We start from the raw sequence: 24270 nt of genomic DNA, 5'->3' as shown, positions 1-24270 counted from the left end.
ATTCTGTGCGTTTCGGTTCCGTTCCATTATTTTAAACTCCTGTTCCTCCAGAGCAGGAGTTTAAAATGAACTAATCAACCACCGCTGTGTTCGAGCGCTTATTAATGATCGCAAAAATAAATATCAAGCCTGAAAACCTGATATCGTAACGGACTAAATGTTTTAAACGTAATCTGTGCTCGGCTCGAGGAGCGAGCGGTTGCCACGGCAACGGGTGTGCTTAAACGACAAAGAGAGACGGAGAGTAAAAAGGTGAGTGGTTTTGAGTTGATCACCTGTTCAGTTATTTTACCTTTGTTTACCTTTGCTGTGGTGCATCACAGCCTCTGTAGTTTTTGAACGTTCAATAAACGACAAACTTGGACTAATTGCCTCATTAGTCTGCGAGTAGGCTATACTCATTTACAACATCAAACACGGTAAATATGTTTCATTAAGTATTCAACAAACAAATGGTTTCTACCACGATAATTATGTAAAATTAAATTGTCCAATCTAAAAATAATAGTTTTATTGCTCTCTGGAATCTCGCTTTGAGCTCAGAGTCTGAGATGCTTTTCCTCTATCAAAAATTTTTTTGCTTCTTATTTAGTGGAAATATTGATGTTAATGAGACTTTCTCCAAAATAATAACCTTTTTCAACTTTTATAGCTCCACTGTTGAAAATGAGGCTCTAACATTCACAAATGACAGTGAAATAAAATCCAGTCCAACATCTGATTTGAGGTGATTCCTCTGGAACCTGTTGGAGGAAAAATATCCCAACTTGAGAAGATGAGCTTTAACCTAACAGAGCTCTGTGGTTCCTCCTATGAGTATGAGAGTCAGGGTGAGGAGGCGCCATGTTAGGAAGAGAAGTGGAAGCTGCAGGATCTTCAGAACAAACAGGTCATGATGCTGGGCTACTGATTAGCTCTGTCTGGACACAGGATCAGTAAAACCAATCTTAGGAGTAACTAATGTCATGAAAATATTAGTTATTTCCATGATGATACTGATTTGTGACAGACCCTCCCTACTGATAGACTCCTAGATTAGCAGTTTTAAAAACTGTTTTGTCATGTAAAAGTTTAGTAAACTTTGTTTTAATGACAACATGGAACCTGCAGAATGATTCCACTCTTTTACTGAACAAGCAGAGGATCCTGCTGAGCTAACACAGTGATGCCAGTTAAATCAAAGAGACAGACGTGTTTCACGTGAAGCTGATGCTGACAGAGGTCAGTTTAACATCACCATGAGGCAATGCGAGTGTCTGCTTTGCTAAAATAGCTTGTGAAGAGCTATTTTTTTTCTAATTGGTTTCCTGTAACAACAAAAGCTTGAAAGATGACACCTCCATGAGATCTGATGTCTGCTTTGCAGAGCTGGTTAAGATTTGCAGACGGCAATCTTCCTCATCGCGACATCCTGTTTTTAAACGTCATATTTTCACCATGTTATTCCGACATTTAAAAACGGCAGAGATCCAAACTATATATTTAATTCACAAGCAAAATATTTCGTTTACAAACTAAATGTTCAGCTCCAAACGAAATGTTTATTTTGCTAATTAAATATTTATTTACCAAACTAAACATTTAATTTTCAAACCAAATATTTAGCTTGCTGGCTAAATAGTTAATATGCAAATTAGCCTGCCAATAGGAAGAAGTGGAATATCAAAATAAAAGCTGGGTTTTAAGGACCTATAAATAAACTACAGTGCTGAGCTTTTTGTAAGTTTGTAAACAAAATATTTATGAGGCTAAATATTTAGCTTTGAAACCAAATAATTCGTCAACAAACTTAATATTTGCCTTCAAACTAAATATTTAGCCACACAATTAAATATTTATTTTCCAAACTAAACATTTAATTTCCAAACTAAAAATTTAGCTCATAATTAAATATTTAGATCCAAGCTAAATATTGAAATGATATGCAAATTAGCTTGCTAATAAGTGGAAGTGCGATATAAAAAACCCTGGGTTGTAAGGACCTATATAAACTCCACTGCTTTTTACTAAATATTTAGTTTGTACACTAAATATTTAGCTTGTGAATTAAAAATTTAGTTTGGAACGCTGACATATATAAATGTATGAGTAACATGGTGAAAATAAGACTTTGAAATATTAATTCCTGCATTTTGTCTATAACAAGCTAAAGAAACAAGAATATTGCTTTTAATTTTTTACTGTGTAACTTTACAAACAGATCGGTATAATAATGATAATAATAATAATCCATAGATTATTATTATGTCCAGAGTAGCAGCATTTAACCTTCCAGAGACCCTGGTGTTGTCAACTCAGCAAAGCCCTGACATGATGGAGAGTAGCCATGTAAATCTGCTCTCTGTCGGGCGTAAAGAGGCAGGTTGTTTGGGTACTGAAAGATGTGAAATGGGACATTCTTGATGCAGCATAAACTTCTTGCTAGCTTTGTTCACGGTTTCTGAGGAGGGCTGAGGACAGCTGCTGCTCACCATGCAGGCCTTCGCTCCTCTGTCTGCAGCAGAGCACCCCTCTGAGTCTGTCTGTCTCCCGACAACACCAGCTGAAGATTCCCCTTCTAGCCAGACGACTCCAGCTATCCATGCATTTACTCTGGATCAATCAGGAGTTTGCATGCTAGCTAAGCAGCTGGTAACCGTACAGAGCTGGAGTCTAACAGATTTATTTTCTATTTGCATGGTGAAGCATATCGTTATGCCTAACAGCCTGCTGTTCCTCCTTTTTCTGGGGAAAACACCCCTGATCTGCAATAATACATCATGAGTTTTCTATTATTGTTTAGTTTTATTTTGTTGTTTTTGTTTGTCCAGTTCAGTTAGCTTTAATTTTAGTGTGGTTGCTAGTTTTTAAGGTAATGTCATTTTATTTATATAGTACATTTTTAGCAATAAGGCAATTCAAAGTCCTTTAGATGAGTTAGAGGAAAATAAAATAAATTAACAACAGCAAAAGAAAAAAGTACTCCGCAATTCGTAAACGAATAGGATTTTCTCTGGCTAAGCTAATAATAAATAAAAAGTAATGCTAACTGCTGATCTAAGTAATGAGTAGCTAGTTTCTCTACAAGTTTGTTCTAATTCCTACTCTGGGTTGAGTGAAGTATCTTCTGGATCTTTATGTTCTAACTAACATGTTTGATTCCTGTTCTGGGTAATAAGTACTCCACAGTTTATAAAGTATACAAACTAAATGTTCCTGTTCTGGGTTGCTGGATAAGAATAAGTACGCCACAATTTATAAACTAGAAGAAGTTTCTCTAAACTAGCTAAATATTGATCTAAAGTAACGAGTACTCCAGAATTTCTAAAATTAATAATAAACTAGACAGACAGGGCAAGAAATGGCACATCAGGAAAAGTAAGCACATGTAATAATACTCAAATAATACAAAGACATGAGCTGGCAAAGACAGTGAGGTCAGGGAGTGTGTATTTGTAGCCCAACAGTCTCTGATGAGGAGGTATTATCTAAGAGCAAGTCCTTGGACAGTCCAGTCATCATTTGATTCCTCAGTTGACTTCAGGAGAGGAAAGGAGATGGGAAAGATGAGCTTGTTTGCATAAACTCCAGGAGATCTGAGATAGTCAGCAAACCAAGGCAGACACAAGGGAGTCAAATTCAGAATAAACAATATTCTTTATATCGGCCGGGTAACAACCTCTCCAAGATTTATTCCATCGACTTTGGTCAATTTCTCAATTTCGCTAGATTAATTCACTATAATAACCTTGTGCAGCATCTGTCTTCCTCAAATAATCCTCAAATTATTACAGCTAATGACTGTTGCGCTATGACCCGCCCCCTGGCTCTCATGGGCTGTTTTTGATGGGGAACAGTGTATTTCTTCAGACAGCAATAGTAGCTCAGGTAGGAGGTGGAGGAGAATGACTTTTTCACAGATTGTCTGTCTCATAACAAATGTAAAAAACCACATTCTTCATAAAAGTTACATACGGCAGCTTTACGGTTATTGCTCTGGGTGATGATATTCTTGTTCACAACAGTTCTGGTCAGTTTGGTTGCCAACCAGCCCTCCTTTGTTTTACTTGGTTGACCTTCTCATGAACCAGGACGGCACCAGCTGTTGGGAAACATCCACTGCCTGCGCAACTTGTTGTCCACATGATCCTTTCTTTTGTTCTAGACGGGAACAACCTCAGGGTAATGGCGGCCATTTTGGAAAGCTATTGTTGCCGTTTCACACCTCCCCCCACACGCTTACAGGCAGACATTTCTTCCTGGAAAACTTAACAGCCTCTTTGATTTGGGATAAAGACGACCAGAGTAAATAAAAAATTCAAGTGATGATTTCATTCATTAAAGTTAAAACATTATTCCAACCAACTTGAGGAAATGATAATTACTCTCTGAACCCGACTCCAGGTTGAGCTGCCCTTGGAGCCATCAGGGTTTTTAAGAGCAATAAACCAATAGTAATACTAAACATGAGTACTTTCAGAAGTGTAGCATTTTAGTTTAGGTATTTAAAAGATGTTTTAAGGTCCAGAAACTTAAGCTGGTCATTTCACTCTGATTTTATGAGAGCAAACCTGCATGAAGGTGATTTTTTTCTGGATTATTTCTGGGCAACACATAATCTGCTATCTTGAGAAGCAAAGCATCTAGTAAGAAAATTAATATCAAAAATAATATTTCAATTTAAACTTATATTTTATGTAACAAATAAGACTGAAAAGCCAAAAACAACAATTATGATAAAAAATTAATGGGATTACATTTTTTCCCCCGTCCAATTTACTGAGGCCCCACAGCGCCCCCTGGCGGCCTCTGCTTTGAAAAACAAAGATGTCCTTCATGTTCCTGATTCAGAACCAGAGGCTCAGCTTCTGACCCACCCAGTGGTTCTGTAACACCCTCAGTCGTCGCCTTTTCGAACCGGCCGGCAGAAGGTCCAGTGATGCTCCACCGTGTTCTCGTTGGCCCGTTCGCTCATGTGAAGAACGCGCGTGTTTCTGATGGCGAAGCCCTGCAACACAGCAGCCCGTCAGCCACAGGTTTGATCTACGGAGACTGAGGGCGGCGGTTCTAACGGACGTACGGCTTTGGAGATGAACTCCAGCAGGTTGACCCGCAGGCTGACCTCCTGCTGGTAGTCACACGGTCCAAACGTGAAGGACACCTGGAAGTCTCTGCTGTCCATCATGTGTTTGGTCCACTTGGTGAAGCTGCTGGAGACGGACCCCAAAACCGACTGGACCTGGAGAACCAACACAACATCTGCTTACTCCTCCTTCCAAAGAACTGCTGAAGGAATCTGGAGGGAAAATCGCTGTTGAACCTTGAGATCCAAACCCAACAACCAAAACTTTCCTCTGAAAACAGCAAAGGTCAGATGGAAAGCGCTGACCTTTGCTGGTGTAAGGACGCCATATTGGAAAATCAAACCAATCGCAACACAGAGTCACCCTCTTCCATCCAAGACATAAAAGCACACACATATATATATATATATATATATATATATATATATATATTTTTTTTTTTTTTACTTTTAGCTGTGAATCCCCTAAAATCTTAACCCAACGTTGTGACCGAAGTCTGCAGTAGTCGTGTCGGTCTTGGAGCGGAGACTTTGCATCGTCTAGGATTTAAATCCGTTTCCATGGTAACAGCCTTCCTCAACAGGTCTCTGTATTTCTGCCGGCGGATTCTCACATCAAGCTGAGCGGACGGACGGACGCGCTCAGCGGTGCAGGAGGCGAAGCAGAACCAACAAGAGTTTGAATTAATAACGATATTCATCAATGTGCCTCAGAGCCGCTGCGCTCAACCCTTCAGTGAGTTTTAATTTAATTTGTCACATTTAAAATATTTAAAGCTATCAGTGCCGGGATATTAATGTTCATGTTGAATGAATACTTTGGGCTGCTGAGCAGGGGCGTATCCAGGAGGTTTCTATGGAGGGCTGAATGGGGCCAGTGAAGGTCTTTTAATAGAAAACCCAGGCAGAAAACTGGAGAAAAGATTGACTTAAACATAAATACATAAATAATTCTGACCAATTTAAGCTATTTTTTCTTCTGTCTTAAGTTATTTAGTAAAAGAAACACATGATATTTTTTCATCACAGTGAGTTTTTTCCCCCCAAATGAAGCCAAAAGGATTTGGATCTTCTGGAAACATGTAGGCCAGTTAAGGCCTCCGGCAGAGAACCGCAGGTAAAGACAATAAAAAGTAAAATAAATAATAATAACAATACAGACATGAGAGCGGATGTGAGGAACCTTAGTGGTGATGGTGAGCTGGGTGATGATGACTGCGACAGGGTTGGAGTACTTGGACAGCTTCCTGGTGCTGGACAGCTCCACCACTTCCTCATAGGTGTCGGTCCGGTACGGCAGCAGCGGCCTGGGGTCTCCCAGGCACTGGATCAGGGGCTCGATCTGGTAGAAGTCCGCCTCTTTACGGAGCAGCGCCGTCTCCTTGAACCCGCAGGGCAGCGTCAGCTCCGACGAGCGCAAGAAGTTTAGGATGTAGCTGAAACGAGACGGAGAGCGGGTCGGACCCGGTTAGACTGTGTTGTGGTGCTATGTAGAAATAGTGGAATAAGCAGGCATCCGACTTAGCTCAGCTTCAGTTCTCTTTTTAATTCTCTCTTCTTCTTCTCACATCTCCCATACATAGTCAGAGCTCCCCCTGCTGTCCTCTTCATGCAATAACAAGACATAACAGACTGGTTCTGTCCAGCAGCCGGGTCAGACCAGGTTAGAACGATTGAGAATTCTACTTTCAGAAAACCCGGCATGAGTCCTAAAACCCTCTCATTGGTTCTGGAATCTTTCACTGGTTTGGTACCGTCTACCAGAACCAGTGAAAAAACTGGTCGTTTCCACTGATTCTGGTACTTTCCACTGATTCTGGAACCTTCCACTGGTTCTTGTACCTTTCCCTGGTTCTGGAATTTCTCTCTGGTTCTTTTACTGGCCCAGTGGAAATGTTGGGCTATATTTAATCATTTCTAAGCTAGCTAATGAGACCGGTGCTATCGGAGGTCCATCTGAGTCGAAACCCGCGGACTCACCGGAACAGCGGGCCGTCGCGGTCGATGAAGTAGTTCCCGCGGGAATCTTTGACCGTCGGCAGGTCTCCTCTAAACATGGCGCTGAGCAGGGAGTCGGGGTAGCGCCTCAGCGTGGACAGTGACGTGCTGTAAACACAGCCGCCCACGTTCAGACTCACTGGCTCCCCCATCTGGACACGGGAGGAACAGCAACAGTTTTCTTTTTGATGGTAGTTGGCAAGAACGTTTAGATGTTTAGATGTGCTTCACCTCCATCTACTGGAGTAGGAATCGAGACACTAACTGTATATTACACAGATTTTATATTTTACCAAAAAAAAAAAAAAAAATTATTCTAGTAATTTCATCTTCTTAAGGTACATTAACAAAAAACAACAACATCCAGAAGCGGAAAGTTTATCAACTGTAATTTGTCATCCTGTTATCTATGTACCAGTTCCCTTCTCTCAATTCAATATTTGAGGGTGATCAATAAAAATTGTTTCATTCTCTCTTCTTGAAAACAAACAAGAGACGATATTTTCCTGTTTGATATTTTCATCATTTAAAAAAAATTGCTATTTAACTCTGAATGACCAAAAGGTGACATGGTTGTTTCCTGCTTTCTATTTCGTCTTGTTCTCCTCATTATACCAACCTGCCAGTTCTTTCTTCGTCTGACTGTTTCTGCCATTCTACCTTTCGTTTAATATCAACAATATTTTTCTAAAAACTAGCAAACACACTGTAAAAACTAATTAAAACTAACTGAATTAGACAACACCAGATAAAACTAAGCAATAATGAAAAACCAGAAACTATAATCATGGCCAGCAGCAAAGCCCAGATTGTTGGTACAGAGCCGCTGTACTGGACGGGTCAAGTGGACACACACACCATGTGACCCAGGTCTCCATTCTCCATCTGCCGCCGCCTGCCGCCGCCTGCCGCCAGCTCCCTCCGCGGTTCACAGCGCCAACAACATCATCATTCCTGAGTTTCCACCTGTAACGAGAAGCAGAACATCTTGAGAGACGGTTGCCGTGGCAACAGGCTGCAGGCGGATCCACCCTGATTGGAGAAGCAGAACCCCGGCTGGTGAGTCCCTGATTGGGCCACAGACGTCTGTCGGCTGGTGAGGAAGAGGAGGGAGACTTCATCTGATGAAACCAGGAGAACCAGCAGGTCTCCAGCATCAGAACAGGCTAGACCAGCCAAGGGTCAAGGGTCAAAACCAGGATTTACTTCATTACAAACTCTAAAACATGCAGCGGAACCAGAGATAACCAGGCCTAAAACATATCATTCATGGACGGACAGGTGGATGGATTAACAGATGATTGGGTGGATGGATGTTTGAATGCTAATAAAGTCTCTCCCCAGATTACCAGTTGTATTCTGGACTTTAACTAGGCCATTCTAACCCATGGTCTCTGTCTGGATGTTCAAACTAGTTGTCCTGCTGGAAGCTGAACTTTGACCCCAGCCTCAGGTCATCTGCTGCCTCTAACAGTCGTTCTCTCTCTCCATCCATCTTCCCGGCAACCCTGACCAGCTTCCCCCATCATGATGCTGCCCCTACCATGTCTTTTATTGAGAGTTATGCTCAGAGTGAATTTTCTGCTATACATCACATTTTTCAGTTTTTGGGTTTTTTACGACAGAAAACCAATAAAATAGTTTAAATTTGAAGCGGTACGATTAGAAAACGTAGAAATGTTGACGAGAACCTATGGAGAAGAGAAATATGAGCTTAGGCTGAATCTGAACAGATGTGAACCTGCAGAATTAGGTCAGAACAAGACCTGTTAGTTCTCTGTTGGGAAATCACATCAATGTTGTTGCATTGTTGCCGTTTGGATTGTACTGACCCCTTTGCGCCACCGTAATAATCTTATCACACAGATGAATTAAAACATCCGCACAGACTGATCCCTTCTGGCGATGTTTAGATGATTTATAACTGAGATATTTGTGAATATGAAGCTTTAACTATACATTTCTGACACTTAAGGAGTACCAAAAAGCGTTAATTTTCTTTATGATGATAATAGGTTTTCTTCTTCTTCCTCTTTTTCTTTACTGTCATTAAATGTTCATATTTATAACCTCTGCGGTGGAATCAGTCAATGAAATGAAGCAGAGAGCTAACAGTTAGCAGCTCTTAGCAGGTCAAACATCGATTCAAAATTAAACTTTTAAAAATTAATTAAAATCCTGCCGCTTCCTACCTGAAGCATCCAGTTAACTTCCAGATAAACTGGTATGTTACAGCCGCTGATGACACACAGCTTTGTTTACATCCTTTTTTCCCCCTGCGGACGCCACTTCCGGTAAGATTCGCCAAAAATAAAATCTACAAAATAAAAGTCGGTTGAACCGCATTCATGTCTATGGGTTGAACTGCCACTGGAAACAAACAAATACAGATTTTAAAGGTACAAATAACTACCATTATTATTATTATTATTATTATTATTATTATTATTATTATTATTATTATTATTATTATTAAAAACATTTTTTACAAGAAAATCCCTCCTTTTTGAGGGTGCACATGATCCATCCATGCACCCATTTTCTGTACACCCTTGTCCCTCGTGGGGTTGGGAGGCATGCTGGTGCCTATGGGTGTACACGATGCAAAACAATAATTAAAAAGTGGAAACAAAACATCATAAAAATCTAAATACAAAAATCTAGTACAAATTAAATAAAAACTCACAAAAATAGAGCATAACATTCATATAAATATCCATCCATCCATTTTCTTACACTCTTGTCCCTCAGTGGGGTGGGGAGGGTTGCTGGTGTCTATCTCCAGCTAGCGTACCGGGCGAGAGGCAGGGTCACCCTGGACAGGTCGCCAGTCTGTAGCAGGGCAACACAGAGACACACAGGACAAACAACCAYTCRCACACACACTCACACCTAGGGGCAATTTGGAGAGGCCAATTAACCTGACASTCATGTTTTTGGACTGTGGGAGGAAACCGGAGTACCCGGAGAAAACCCACGCATGCACAGGGAGAACATGCAAACTCCATGCAGAAAGACCGGGGCCGGGAATCGAACCCAGAACCTTCTTGCTGAAAGGCAACAGCTCTACCAACTGTGCCACTGTGTAAATCTAATTAAATAAATAACAAATAATTCTCCAGTGATTTTTCAATTACTGAACCTAATTGAAAATTATATTATGTAAAGTCAACCTTGTTTTTAGCTTTACATCATGTTATGTTACTCCCTCATTAAAAACCTACCTGACAAATTTAATGTTTTTGATTGTTTATTTAATGTTGCATGACTCTGTGTTTTTGTGTTTATTGATGTAAAGCACTTTGAAATGCCTTGCTGCTGAAATGTGCTACACAAATAAAATTTTATTGATTGATTGATTGATTGATTGATTGATGTTTTAGAAATCCTTAAAACTCCATGGCAAAACGCCTGGGTGGACCTAGCCCAGCCTTCAAGGCACAAATCCTCCTCTGAGCTGCAGTTTCCAAATTTTTGAGCTTCTGCTTCTGGTACCAGCTCCTTCAGACTAGCCAGCAGCAATTAGCAAAGAACTTCACATCAGCTGAGCTCAAAACATTGTTAAAGGGCTAATAAAGGAGCCATGTTGTAGTGACTTTCTGAAGGGAGAATTTCAGAAAGAGCAGGAGTTTTAAAAGAGGCCTAATTTGAAAGGGTTGCTATGTTGCATTATATCAGGAAGTAAAATTTCTTTCAACCTATTTGATGAGTATTGATGATTTTAATAATGTCACTTGTGATTTTGATAATGTCACTTGTGGTGTTTGTTACTGGTTTCTCAATTCGTGACTGCATGATGTCTTAATGACTTTTTATTTTTGTGTTTTTATGATGTAAAACACTTTGAATTGCCTTATTGCTGAAATGTACACAAATAATTGATAATTGGTGAATTTAATCTTTTAAGTTTTATTTGACATATACAGCATTTTTTACAACGGAAGGTAACAAAAAATGTGCCATAAAATGCCACTATCTGCCTAAAGATGACCTGCAGTTCTGGTCTCCCACCGCGCGGGGGCGCCTGCTGCGGTGTATGGAGGCGGATGACGTTTTGTTTATTTCAGTTTACTTCCTGTTTCTGCAGCTCATCGCGGTAAAACGTTTATATCTTCTACATCGCCTCATTCTGCAGAACTCTGGGCTAAGTTCTGGTTCCAACCCACTTCTCTAGAGCTCCAGGTTGTCGCAGGCACGCACAGAGTCTGCTCCGAACCGGAGAACGCCCTCAGCCATGGAATCGGAGAACCCAGGAGTAGCAGACGGAACCGAACCTGCAGTTGAATCCAACGAGCATGATTACGCACACACCGCGGACACAACCGAACCTGAGGCAGGCGGAACGCTACAGCCCCCCGAACTCCCACAGTTGGAGCTCCCAGAACCCGTCCTCGGTGCAGAAGTGGACTGCCCCGGAGGCACCGAACCGAACCCTCACAACGAGGACGAGCCTGCTGTGAGCTGCGCTGAGGCGGTACCGCGAGGCGGTTCGCGGCGGTCCAGACGGCCGGAGGACCGTAACTGCTGCTGCTGCCGGCTGCTGTTCCAGCGGCAGGGCCGCTCCCTTAACCGCAGAGCGGTGTTCACCTTCACTACCCCGGACACCGTCCGCTGGGTCTTCCCGGACTCCGAGGTCCACGAAAAGTCCTTCTTGTGTGAAACCTGCGCCCAGATTATCCGAACCAAGGGCAAGCGCAAACAGAGCGGGAAGCGCTCGCTGTGGGTCAAGCCGCCCGAGGTCAGGAAGGTACGTATAGAACCGGTACAATAGAACCTGCAGCTGCAGACCGGAAGGTGTGAGTGGAACCGGTACCTTCAGAATGGAAGGTGCTTATAGAATCAGTACAGGAAGGTGCGTATTGGTACCAGCAGACCGGAAGAGGCATATAGAACTGGTACCAGCAGACCGGAAGAGGCATATAGAACTGGTACCAGCAGACCGGCCTTTTGACTGCAGTTCCAGATCGATGGAGATTTCTGCAACATTGGATTTCTAATTGGGGTAAAATTATCACCGTGCTAAAATAAAACTCATGAAAATAAAGTATCTGAGTTTTAATAACTAAACTTTTATAGTTATTGCAGCTTTGCCAAATGAGAGACTTTCAGCAGCCAAATAAAACTGTTACCTTAGTTATTAAACTCGGCTAAACTCAGCAAATGTTTTGCAAATGGACCTTAATCCTGTTCTTATACTGAGAACAAAGTGAGAGAAAATTAGATTCTCCACAGAGATTCTTGAAGTAAAATAAAATCAACTTTTTTGAGTTTACATCATATTATAATGTTGTTCCCTCATTATAAACATACCTGGAGTGTTGCCTTGATTTTTCTATTCATGTTTGCTAAATTCTTTAATCTCCATGGCAACCATTCAGCTGTAAAATGCCTAGTTTGACTTTTGCGCTGCCTTCAAGGACCACGCTCTGATCTTCAGTTTCCAAGTTTCTGAGCTTCCGGCTCACAGAGCAGACTTCCCTTTCGCTCCTTCAGACTAGCCAGCAGCAATTAGCAAACACTTCTCAAAACAACATTAAGGTTAATAGAGGACTGATGTTGAGCTGACTTCCTGAAGGCGGAGTTTCAGAAAGAGCAGGAGTTTTTAAAGAGACAGAGGCCCAATTTCAAGACATTAAATCATGAAGTAAAATTAATTACTTGATCTTGCTATAAAATGTCACTGTGTGGCTGGGAAACTCATTATACCGCCTTTCAAATAAATTTTTAATCTATAGATTTATGATGGATTACATCGCTTACAAAAAAAGCAACTGTTCAACCCATGTGACAAAAAGTTAGTGCAACCCCGAGACCCTCTGATGAACCTCCATGTCTCTAGCAGCAGGAGTTTATTCTCCCTTCAGCCTGATCGGTGAACCTCCAGGTGTTTGCTGGTTCAGCAGGTTTGGTTCTGTTCGCAGGCAAAGGTGTCGCCGGCGCCGGGCCGCAGGATGGGCAAGAAGAGCAAAGCGGCGCTGCTAGTTAGCAAGTCCAGCTACAAGGCGGCGCTGCAGATGCTCTGGTCGTCCAAAGGCGCCCGGAAGCCCATGCTGGAGTTCTGGAGCAAGCAGCTGCGGACCGAGGTGAGTCTCCGGGTCCGGGTGGTCCATCAGTGGTAATATTTTATGGTCAAAATCGCCGAATTAATGCATTTTCTGGTTGAAATGCATGGAAGTCGTCCGGAGTGAGGCAGTGCAGTACTGCGCCTCACCTCTGGTGGCGCTGTTTCACTAAATGTGCAGTTCACTTCATGTCGCCAGTGTGCTAAGGTTAACTAAGCCGAACAAAATGACGAAAACTGAAACAGGGAAAACATTTTTAACTGAAATAAATAAAAATGGTCATGAAAGAAGAAAAACTATAACTGGAGCCAACTAAAACATACTGAAATTATATCATTCACTTTTGAGTTTATGAATCTATTAATTAGTCTTTTGATCTGATGTTTAGAAAACATCATCGGCCGAATATGTTTAGAAACTATGTGACAAACAGTTAGGGCGCCCCTGAGGCCCTCAGACTAGCCTCCATCTCTAATTTTTATCAGCGTTGCAGCTAAAGACTTTAATCACTAAACTACAACCCTCTGTGTAGTAAAACAATAAACCCTGACAATACAGACTGTCTTTAAACATCATTACTTGGAATTTGTCATGACAATGACAAATCAGAAGAAATTTATCACGATAAATAATAAACAATACGATAACTGTTGACTCCTGCTTTGAACAAATATGTAAAACATATGGCAAATACAAAAGTTTCAAACTGCATTGCAAAACCTGAAATATAAGTTTCTATTTTGGATTTGTACCTCATCGTGTCTGTGCAGATGAAGGTTCTGGCCCGGCGGACAGACAGTCCCTTCCAGCAGAAGGTGTCGGACCGGAAGCCGCTGTCCTCCTTCCCGTGGCGGCACTGCCTGAGCTGGGCCCAGCAGAACGCGCCGCTGGTCACCGCCTGCCTGCGCGCCATGTTCCCCGACATCAACACACTGTACCGGAGCAGCCAGTGAGTCCCGCCGCCTGACCTGACCCAGTCCAGTTTGAAGTTCTGGTTCTGAGCACTTGTTTCCTGGCTGTTTAGCAGCCAGCTGACGGAGGATCAGGCCATCACGCTGCTGGAGCGCCGCGCCGTGGTGGCGCTCGCCATCCCGCTTTTCACCAGGAACATCTGGAGGAACAACTTCCTGCAGGCAGCGCTGGGGGCGGAGCTCCGGCTGCAGGGCTGCACCGGATCCGTCCTGGACGCGCTCAACACCATGGGGCTGTGCCAGAACAAGGACACGGTCCGGCTGCTGGTGCACCGGCTGTGCAACGGCAAAGACCTGGTGAGTTTGGGCCGGACCGGAACCAAGGTTAACTAAAACTAACAAAATAAGGAAAACTGAAACTGAGAAAATGTTTTCAACTAAAACGAATAAAAACATGGTTTAATGGGGAGAAACCATAACTAACTGAAACTACTGTATATTGTGTGGTTATGAAACTACCTAAAACTTACTGAAATTATAGCTATAATACCGTTAGTTTTTATGTTTTTGTATCTGTTTATAAGCCTTTCGATCTGATGTGAAATAGATTTTTTTTCCCACACAAGCAGTTTTCATAAGCTGTCAGCAAATTACGGCACTTGCACTAGTTCGCAAAATGGCTGCTGCAAAAATGGAGAGAAAACGTCAGAGTCAGTTTGTTGTTCAGCAATAATTGAAAAAAATTTTTTGAAAATATTTTCTTCTGTTGAATATTTATTACCCAATCTATGAATACATAATACAATACAGCACTTGAACCTGTTCTGTATTCTGCACCTAAAAATTAACCAAAGTACTGAAAAGATAAATCTGATACAACTAAAGAAAACTAAACATTATTCAACTAATTACAACTAATAAAAACTAGCACGCGCACTCAAAAACCAAATTAAGACCAGTTAAGCTAGACAAACAGAAGTCATCGAGGCATAAAACTAAACTATAAGGAAAAACTGAAAAACTATTATAACCCTGGTCAGAACCAGCGGTCCAAACTTCAAATCTTCAGCAGCTTTCCGGTCCTGACCAGAATCTGATGGGAGCCGCTGAACAACTCTGTGAGTTCATCTTTCCAGCTGCTCCACTTCTAAGCTCCAGTGTGTTACTTCTATAAAAAAAACATTTTTTTTTTTACATATTTGTTGAAACTGTACCACTCTCGACCAAAAACAACCAATCAGAGCCAGGAGGCGGGTTTTAGCAACGTCAATCACCCTCATGTACTCTAACAGCACAGAAGAAACATATGGCTATAAGAAAAATGTTTATCCTAACTGCTAACTGTAAATGCTAACTGGCTTCTTCATTTACAACAGGATTTATTAACTGCAGCTAGCAGGTTGTGATTGACAGCGCTAAGGTCCGCCTCCTGTCTCTGATTGGTTGTTTCTAGTTGGTGCTGGGAGCGTTTGTTTATCAAAGATTATCCGACTACCAAACTGTCCCGACAGTGACATTTTTAACAAATAAGTAAAAAATATATTTTTTATAAAAGTTGCATACTGCAGCTTTAAGATGCTACCTTTTAGCTGAAACCAGTAGAATCCCAGAGATCCCAGTTTGAATGATTTGAGCTCCAGTAAGGAAATTCCTGAAGAGCTGATCAATCAAATCAATAATCTTTTATTTATCACAAAGAGAAATTAAATATTGCAAGTCAGATCTTCCAAGGCTCCTCAGTCGTTTTAGATGGTGACGCTCCAGTAGCAGTCAGTCTTACAAAGAATCTAAGCAGGCCTCTGACTGAAGACTGTTGCTGTCTGACTGGGTAATTGTAGGACGTTATGGAAAAAAAACTTGTAGTTTGCAACTAAAAGGCAAAAATTTATTTGGAAATGTTCAGATAAAAGTAATAAAATGTACAAACCTTGAACCAGAGGTCACAGAGGTGAAAGGTCAGATTCCTTCCTCAAGTTCAGCTAAGTGAGTATTTTTATAGTTCCTCTTTTGGCCACAGGGGACGCCATTCTGCCTGCTAACCGTGTTTTTCTGAAACAGGACGGGGATCCAGGTCTGATCCTGAAACACGAGCAGCTCAAGGATGAAATGGAGGAAGAGACGACAGACGAAGAAGAGGAAGAGGAGCAGGAGGAGGAGGATGAAGAGGAAGATGAGGAAGAGGAGCAGGAGGAGGAGATGGTGATGGCGGTGGAGGAGGAAGTGGAGCAGGAAGAAGTTCAGGATGGACTGCAGGAGGAAGAGGAAGATGCGGTTGTGATGGAGAAAGAGGAGCGGAGGAGGAGGAAGAGGGCGAGGAAGATGAGGAGGGAAAAGAGGAAGGAGCGACGGGGCGAGCGAAAGGAGAGAGAGGAGGAAGAGGAGGAGGATGAAGAGGAGCTGGAGCAGAAGAAGAAGAAGGTGGTGGTGGTCCGGCTGGGCCTGCTGAAGGGAACCTCAGAGGTGGGACGATCCGACCTATCAGCTCCCTAGCACATGCTAAGCCCCACCCACAAACCCAACCTGGAGCCGCAGAGGTCCCGCCCACTTAGTGATGAGAGGGATTATGGGAACTGTAGTCCAGCAGCCTGGGGGGAAAACTGAGAGGGGCCTTGATGATGATGGTCTCCTTCCTCTACCTGAAGAAGCCTCTGGTCCTTCCTGAGGTCAGAGGTCAGCTGGTGAATGTTGACAGTTCTAACGTCTGTAGCTTGTTATGAGGACAATAAAGTGATGAGGTTGATCTCAAGCTTTTTATTGGCTCTTCAACACAAAGGCCAAAAGTCGAGGTTCACTAGCCTCATCCACCAGTGGGACCAACTTCAGCCTGACGGGTTCAGGAAGGTCAAAGGTCAGGCTCAACCCCATTCTTTCAGTCTGGATAAATAAATGAGGGGAATGACTTTAAATGCCTCCTTCCTTCTGATCTACTCTAGTCTCGTTCCTTTCTTCTTATGTTCCCTAGTCTCCTTCCTTCCTCTTAATCTCTCATCTTTCTTCCTTCTGATGTTCCCTAGTTGTCTTCCTTCCTTGTGTTCTGCCTCTGTCCTCTTCCTTCCTGTTTAAGACCGCCTGCTGAGGAAATAATTTCCCAAAAATTCACCATGATTTTTCATATCTGTTGGCTCCGGCTCTTCACTCCGGGCGCCTCGTCGCGGCGCTCCTGAACTCCCGGGATCAGAACGCTTGGATATCCTTATTTTAATTAAAATGTATTAAAAGTATTTTTGCTTCTGGAAAGAGAAATAAAATATAACAACAAAATTGTACTTCATTTAAATGTTAGTATTTTTTGGAATTGACAATGGGTGTGGCCAAATGGCTCTACAGCGCCCCCTAATGTGAGATAGTCCACCTGCTAAATTGTAAAGAGCTGATGTGTCATAGAAGTAGAACCCTCAGAAAGTCTGTTAGAGATATACCGTAACCCCAACAGGAAGTCGGCCACTTTGGGTTATTCTTGACTTTTCAAGCATGTTGATCTTAATCAAACCATCAGGGGATCAAAGTTATCAAATGCTTGAGTTTTAGTGCATGTTAAAGGGGCCTAATGATGAAACTTTAAATTTCATATAGAAAGACCAAATTGCACCAACCTTGGTACAAGTCGGTCATGTTGGTTGCCCTACAAAACTAGTCATATTATGAGGTCATCTAAGCCCCGCCCCCTCAGAACAGGAAGTCACTTTACCTCTGACTTTGATCAAATCCAACATTAGACACAGACCTCCAGAGGCCAATACATTGTTTTCATGTGTCGTCACACTTATGGGAACTTTGTAGCCGACAGCCAATTGGTAGGTAACCATCATTAAGTGTCATGACAATTGATATGGAGTTGCCATGACAACAAGCCACAAGCTTAGAACTAGATTTGACCTTGTTCCTTAGGTATAAACAATATAAGTACATTAAAAGTATTAATCATTTTTGAGTACCCATCTCTGTGTAATACTAAGATAAATATTAGTGATATTGACTGTAGTACTTGCTGCTGAACTAGCAACATTAGCTTAGTTAATGCAGCTTTCATCTGCTAGCTAAGATGGACATGTAGCCTAGTGTATGATGCTATATGTAGTCATTCTATCAGCCACCAGAACCTTGTTATTCACAGAGTTTGTACACCCTTTACAACAGAACCAACCAGAAACAGTTCTGTTCTGAATAAGGAGCAGAACCAGCAGGATTTTATTGTGTAACAGCAAGAGAAACATCCAATCAGCTGCTGCAGCTACAATAAATATCACCAGCTTCCAACAGCGCTTTCCCGTGGGCCAACCCAGCCAGAGGTCAAAGGTCAGGGTGTGAGATGCTGGAACAAAGTTCTTGGAGCTCAGAAAACTTTAAAACTTGTTTTAAATCAAAATAAATCGGATTGGCTCTGCAGTCTGGTCCCAAACAGAGAGAGGCTTTTATTCTCAAGGGGAGGAAGTGGGAGGCAGAGTCTCCGAGTCCATGGGGGGAACGATCCAATCAGGAGGGAGGATTTCAGACGTTGAGCGTCTTCTTAACGGAGAAGATGATGTCTTTGACCTGTGGGATGCTGTTCTCCTCCAGAATCTTGGCGTACGGCATGGGGATGTCCACGCCCGTTACCCTGGTAACCGGGGCGTCCAGGAAGTTGAAGGCAGGACCTGAAGAAGACAACAGGGGGGGGCAAAGGTCAGAGAGGACAACAGGTCCCGACTGGGCTGGTTTCTGTGAGATAAACTGGGAGGAGACCACAGAAACAAACTGGGAGCTCGAAATCTTGTTTTTTTTTTTTAAACCCATTTTATTTCATTAATTAAATAAATTTTTTTAACAAATTATATTAAAAGCATGAGAAAAGCCTAAAAATACAACCACTTTAACTGTTGTGAATGCTAAGGCTAGTAGTTAGCACAGCCACCAATAACGGCAGCCAAACAGTATTCCAGTAACAGTAACTTGTCAATGCTAAACCATTAGCAGGTTTAGCATTGAGTACATGAGGATGATTGACAGCGCTAAGACCCTCCTCCTGGCTCTGGTTGTTTTTGGTGCAGTTCTTCAGTCGGCTATAGTAGCCCAGGGTGGAGATCGATTTTTTTTCACAGAGTATCTCTCACTTAAACATGGTGACGGATAAATATTTTTAAAAAAAAATGTTTTATAAAAGTTACAGACTTCAACTTTAAAGAAAGAACTCCCTCCTTATAAAATAGTTCATTTCCTTTGTCAACAATAAATGATTCAATTGTGTTGTAAAATCTAATCATCTAGCAAAAGAAAATCTCTTTTGTGGCTGTAGACCTATTTTACTTGTAACAACAGGGGTCAAAGGTTTCTAAACCTTAAAACCTTCTCACCTTCCATGATGCGAGCGCAGATCTCGGCTCCAACGCCGAACTGCGGCCAGCCGCCCTCCACCGTCACCAGGTGGTTGGTCTTCATCACGCTGCCCTCGATGCACTCCACGTCCAAGGGCCGGATGGTCCGCAGGTTGATCACCTGGAAAACATCAGCTGTTAAAGGGCCAGCCCAGAACCCCACCGGGCCAGAACCGACAGACGGCTCTCACCTCGCAGTCGACTCCCTCCTTAGCGAGGACGGCGGCGGCGTCCAGGCAATGGCCGACGAAGCGGGAGTGGGAAACCAGCGTGATGTGGCTCCCTGAAGAGAGACAAAGAGGAGAAAACCTTCAGATCAGGAGGAATGGAGGCGATTCCTGCCGCTCTGAGGTTTTAATCCTCTGGATCATAAATGAAGAACTGGGTCTGAACCCAAACGCTGAAGGAAACAAAGATTCACAATCCTGGTTTCTGCTCTGAAGCATCCATCCAGAACCGGTTCGGATAGCAGGTCAAAGTTGGCCTACTATCCGTCCTTAAACGGGTTAGGATAGGTCTATGTGCTACAAAACATGTTAATTACATTTTTCAAACGAAATTATTTTTAGATAATTTTTGAGATTTTAGTCTGCTCAGTTCTTCCTATTCTGAGCTGTTTTAGGGCGTCCTGTCACTTTAAATAAAACCAGCTGCTGCTGGCCACACCCCCCCAAATTCAACATTTACATTCCCACTGAAAATGGCTGGAAACAATAATACAATCATACATCTTTGAAAAGCATTAGTAGAGCTTCCTGCACAACAAACAAAAATGCAGCAAGTGGTTTCTGGATGCTAAGTCAACAACAAAACACTTGTCTTTTCCAGCAGCCATTGTACAGCACATACAGTGGAATAACCAGCTGACCAAACATACTGGATTTCTGCTTGGGATGCTAGGTGAACCCATTACCTGGGGTTGCTAGGTAATGGGTTGCTGTGCTGGGGTTGCTAGATAACAGTGCAGTGCCCTCTGAATGCGACTTATCAGGAGGCTTTTGAAATGGCTCATTTTCCAGACAACAAAAAAACATGAAGTTCCCTTTCACTGGAAGGTTGACCTGCAATGTGACCTTCACTGACCTTGCCGCTCCACTTTGGCCTTTCCGATGGGAATTGTGAAGTCTTTGGACAGCGACTCGTCGGACACCTCGAAGGGAACGCCGTACATCAGCTCGTTCTCCAGGAACACAACTGCAGGCGGAGCAAACACGGGTTAAACATTCTTTCAGACCAGAGCAGCGGATCAGATCGATCTGGATTTTATTGTCTAAAAAGATTTCTGCTGGACTGGAGAACCTTACTGATACAATCATCATCTTCATCAACACCATCATTGTCACCACCTTCATCATTATCATCATCACCACCACCACCATCTTCATCGCCCTCACCACCATCTTGGCGGCGTCTCACCTGGGTTGTCGTCTCTGATGGCGGCCTTCAGGAGGCCTCTGGCATCTTCGGAGTTCCAGGGACTGACGACCTTCAGGCCGGGACAGTGGGCGTACCTGCAGAGAGACATTCAGATCAGACCAGCGTCCGACCCGAATGGATCCAACCTACAGACCCCGCTCAGGCCCACCAGGCGGCGAAGCACTGCGAGTGCTGGGCGGCGACGCCGGCCGAGGAGCCGTTGGGCCCCCGGAAGACGATGGGCACCGCCTGCAGCCCGGCGGACATGTAGTAGGTCTTGGCGGCGGAGTTGATGACCTGGTCAATGGCTTGCATGGAGAAGTTAAAGGTCATGAACTCACAGATGGGCCTGAGGCCGGCCTAGAGGAGGAGGGAATTAGCCCATCAGATCCCGGTCAGAACTCAGTCAGAACCAACATGGCAGCAACTGCTGGACTCACCATGGCGGCTCCGACGGCGATGCCGGTGAATCCCATCTGCGGCAGAGACACAGCATGAACTGGTGGACGGGGCTTACACTGAGCATGCTCAGTGAGCGCTGATGACTCACCTCTGAGATCGGAGTGTCGATGATCCGCTTGTCGCCATATTTCTTCCACAGACCTCTGCTGACCTGCAGACAAACCAGAACTGCCTTACACATCCTGAGCCCAGAGAAGGTTCTGATGAACTCATTGCTACTTCTGATGGATGATGGAGCAATATAAGAAAAATACAAAATTAATAAAAAATATATGAATACACTTCTGACATAAAGATAAAGAAAATAATGCAAAAATAAATTGATAAGCTCAGAGCTCTGACGGTTCTGACTCGCCAGGCTCTCACCTTGTAGGCGCCGTCGTACTGGGCCACTTCCTCTCCCAGCAGGAAGACACGCTCGTCGCGCTCCAGCTCCTCGTCCATCGCCTGGTTCAGTGCATCACGGACCGTAACCTGCCAGGAGACCGGAGCGTTACCGACCAATCAGAGATCAGCTCTTTGTGTTTTGATAATCCTCCAATCAGAGAGATCAGCTCTTTGTGTTTTGATCCTCTGTGGATCTTAATGAGGAGATATTCTCTGTAAAATGGACAGAGTTCTGCCAGCAGCAGGTCCTGCTCCGTCTGCTTGGCTAAAACAGGTTTGTACAAGCAGCCAATCACAGCTGAGGATCACATTAGTAATAATATTTAATAATGAAATAGTAAAATGAGCAGCATGGAGGGGCCTTGACATTAAAACACAATGAGGCTGTAAATAAAGCCATCAAACATGTTGATGCTGTGTGAAATTCAATTTTATTTTCATTAGCATGAACCAACTTTTCTTAACCCAGTTTAGACTCGATAATCAGTTTATTTCTGTCAACTGAATAATTAATGAAACATGAGAAACGTTCAGTAAACTTCCATATGTAATTTTTTTCATTAAAGTTTGAGAATATAAAGATCAACATAAAGATTAAATTGTCAAAATGGCAAATGCAGCATTTTATTATTGAGTTCGAATTATTATCAGTTATCAATTTCAACAGAAAAAGCTAAATCATAAACTCTAAATTTAGAGTTTATGATTTAAACTCTAAACTCAAAATTTAGAGTTTATTAATAATTAAGCCTAAACAACAATCACACTTTACTGCTCACTGCTGCTTTAAAAGACTAAAAAATTTGTCATTTTAATATTTAATGTTTCTGGATTTCACACATAAGTAAAACAAAAATCTAAAATAATCACCAGAATACGACACTGTTATTTATTGTAAGCAAGGTAGGCGTGTGTTTTCCTTCATTGTAGCTCATTAAAACTGATTTATAAAGTGGGTTTAAGATTATTTTAACTAATCATTTCTCTTAATTTAACTTACATAAACTGTTTTTAGTGAAACATCTGTACAAAATAAAACATTTAGTTTCCATATTTTCCGTAAATAGCCCCTGCATTCTTAAATAATTCATGTTAGGAGGTGTTTTATCCTCTGCTTTATGTTGTGGTATTAATTTTATTAACTAATTTTGAACATGAACCGAGACCGACTGCGTCAAGTTCTAGCTGCCAACAGACTGACCTGAACAGCGGCCGGGGAGCTGCTGTGAATCCCCCGCCGAACCGCCACCAGCACGGCCCGCTGCGGGAAGACAGGAGCCGTTAGACAAGCCGACAGTCAAAAGGAAACAGCTTCAATATCACCGAGAATGTCCCTACCTTTCCGGAGCGAAGAAAACACCTCAGGGACGCCGCCATCTTTACCCTGTCCTCTGCCGGGAGACAAGGCGGGGTCTGCAATGAGGTCAGGAGACTTCAACCAATCAGAGCGCAAGACCACACGCCGTACGGAATGTGTTGTGACACTTAGCCAATCATAGCTGCTCAATGGAGGTAGAGGCGGGAGAAAGCTCCAAAGTGGAAGAGGACCCAAGGACACCCAGCCGCCGTCATTATGTATGGAACACTGAAGGTGCCAAAATGTCAGAAGCTACAGACAGGAAGTGGAAAACCATCAAAACTGGAACTGTACGCATCAAATAAATATATCTAAAGTAAATAAATGCTGAAATAATTTTTTAAAAAATATCTCATAAATATTTTTGCTTAGCTGTCCGGCCTCACATCATGAATTCAGTAGCCTTAAATATGAAAAACACAAATTATTTCATGATTTAATTAACACAAAAAGAAAAAAAGTTGCTTATTTTTCATTTCAATTTCCAAATTTAATTACTGCATTAACAATTTGAGACCTTTTAAATATATAAAAAGTTTAAATTTCCAGTTTTCTATAAATTATCAAATATAAAAATGCATTTAATAACATTAATTTTAAAGAATTTGAGTCACTGTTTACCTTCTACGACTCTCAAATCTCTGGAAATTAAGGAGAAAAACGAATAAATGTAAAGTTTTGAGTAGATAAAAGGGAGAGTATCTTATAGATTGTACATATTAATTAATTTTCTACTAGTTATGGAATGCAGTGGGTCTGATCTAGTCACAAATAAACCAAAAATACAGAACCACGGTCATATGTATGGGAGACTGAGGATGTCAAAATCAAAATAAACACTGAGAAAAGTATAATGTGTACCACTTTACATAAGGTTCCCCTTATAGATGAATAATAAATGCTTCATGAAAATGTAATTATTTTTTCTCTAAGCAATTATAAATCATTAACTGTTTATTATATATTAACTAAGGGTGAGACGAAGACAAGGGCTTAACAAATGGTGAGGCAAATCTGTTCACCTTTATCTAGTTATTACACTAAACATTCTAGACTACTCAGTAAACACAGTAAGCATTTGTAAACATATTTTTAAGCATATTGTCTCCCTCTCACCATTACAGTTGATTTATAAAGTGTTCAAAAATGAACTGATGACATATCTATAAGCTATTTATTAGTTTATAAGAGGAGCCTTATTGCAACGTGGTACCATTATTACAACCAGCAAAATCAAAACTGATATAGTATGGATATTCTGGTG

At 42.2% G+C, this 24270-nt stretch overlaps 3 protein-coding genes across 3 annotated transcripts; 1 reads left to right on the top strand and 2 right to left on the bottom strand.

Moving 5' to 3' along the window:
* Positions 1-4734: 4734 nt before the first annotated feature.
* On the bottom strand, positions 4735-9416 carry kctd6a (potassium channel tetramerization domain containing 6a). Its single transcript, XM_017304909.1, has 6 exons — positions 9253-9416; positions 7919-8026; positions 7043-7212; positions 6246-6498; positions 5060-5218; positions 4735-4987 (listed from the first exon to the last, which is right to left on the bottom strand). Exons 2-6 carry the CDS (start codon positions 7943-7945, stop codon positions 4877-4879), a joined length of 720 nt encoding a protein of 239 aa, XP_017160398.1. The 5' UTR covers positions 7946-8026; positions 9253-9416; the 3' UTR covers positions 4735-4876.
* A 1631-nt stretch (positions 9417-11047) lies between these two features.
* On the top strand, positions 11048-17109 carry LOC103464832 (uncharacterized). Its single transcript, XM_008409200.2, has 6 exons — positions 11048-11807; positions 12982-13143; positions 13893-14071; positions 14147-14390; positions 16092-16383; positions 17048-17109. The coding sequence occupies exons 1-6, from the start codon at positions 11295-11297 to the stop codon at positions 17107-17109; spliced, it is 1452 nt and encodes a 483-aa protein (XP_008407422.1). The 5' UTR covers positions 11048-11294.
* Positions 17110-18189: 1080 nt separating this feature from the next.
* pdhb (pyruvate dehydrogenase E1 subunit beta) lies at positions 18190-23076 on the bottom strand. The gene is made up of 11 exons (XM_008408852.2): positions 22988-23076; positions 22851-22910; positions 21629-21736; positions 21351-21413; positions 21241-21276; positions 20970-21160; positions 20801-20895; positions 20468-20578; positions 19576-19667; positions 19364-19505; positions 18190-18667 (listed from the first exon to the last, which is right to left on the bottom strand). Exons 1-11 carry the CDS (start codon positions 23024-23026, stop codon positions 18522-18524), a joined length of 1083 nt encoding a protein of 360 aa, XP_008407074.1. The 5' UTR covers positions 23027-23076; the 3' UTR covers positions 18190-18521.
* Between the last annotated feature and the right edge of the window lie 1194 nt (positions 23077-24270).

This window comes from Poecilia reticulata, linkage group LG5, assembly GCF_000633615.1.
Source record: "Poecilia reticulata strain Guanapo linkage group LG5, Guppy_female_1.0+MT, whole genome shotgun sequence".
NCBI classification, from domain to species: Eukaryota; Metazoa; Chordata; class Actinopteri; order Cyprinodontiformes; family Poeciliidae; genus Poecilia; species Poecilia reticulata.
Note: the sequence above shows the minus strand (reverse complement) of the source record. Positions and strands in the feature narration are given on the sequence as shown.

Excerpts from the sequence above, each read along its gene's own strand:
- kctd6a (XM_017304909.1), bottom strand. The coding sequence starts at position 7,945 with ATGGAGAATGGAGACCTGGGTCACATG. Across the intron at positions 5,219-6,245 it reads AGCTCACCATCACCACTAAG|GTCCAGTCGGTTTTGGGGTC; the intron begins GTTCCTCACATC and ends TTGGTTCTCCAG. Across the intron at positions 4,988-5,059 it reads TGGAGTTCATCTCCAAAGCC|GGCTTCGCCATCAGAAACAC; the intron begins GTACGTCCGTTA and ends GCTGTGTTGCAG.
- pdhb (XM_008408852.2), bottom strand. The coding sequence starts at position 23,026 with ATGGCGGCGTCCCTGAGGTGTTTTCTTCGCTCCGGAAAG. Across the intron at positions 21,161-21,240 it reads TCGCCGTCGGAGCCGCCATG|GCCGGCCTCAGGCCCATCTG; the intron begins GTGAGTCCAGCA and ends CTCCTCCTCTAG. Across the intron at positions 18,668-19,363 it reads CTGCGCTCGCATCATGGAAG|GTCCTGCCTTCAACTTCCTG; the intron begins GTGAGAAGGTTT and ends TGTCTTCTTCAG.
- LOC103464832 (XM_008409200.2), top strand. The coding sequence starts at position 11,295 with ATGGAATCGGAGAACCCAGGAGTAGCAGACGGAACCGAACCTGCAGTT. Across the intron at positions 13,144-13,892 it reads GCAAGCAGCTGCGGACCGAG|ATGAAGGTTCTGGCCCGGCG; the intron begins GTGAGTCTCCGG and ends GTGTCTGTGCAG. Across the intron at positions 14,391-16,091 it reads TGTGCAACGGCAAAGACCTG|GACGGGGATCCAGGTCTGAT; the intron begins GTGAGTTTGGGC and ends TTTCTGAAACAG.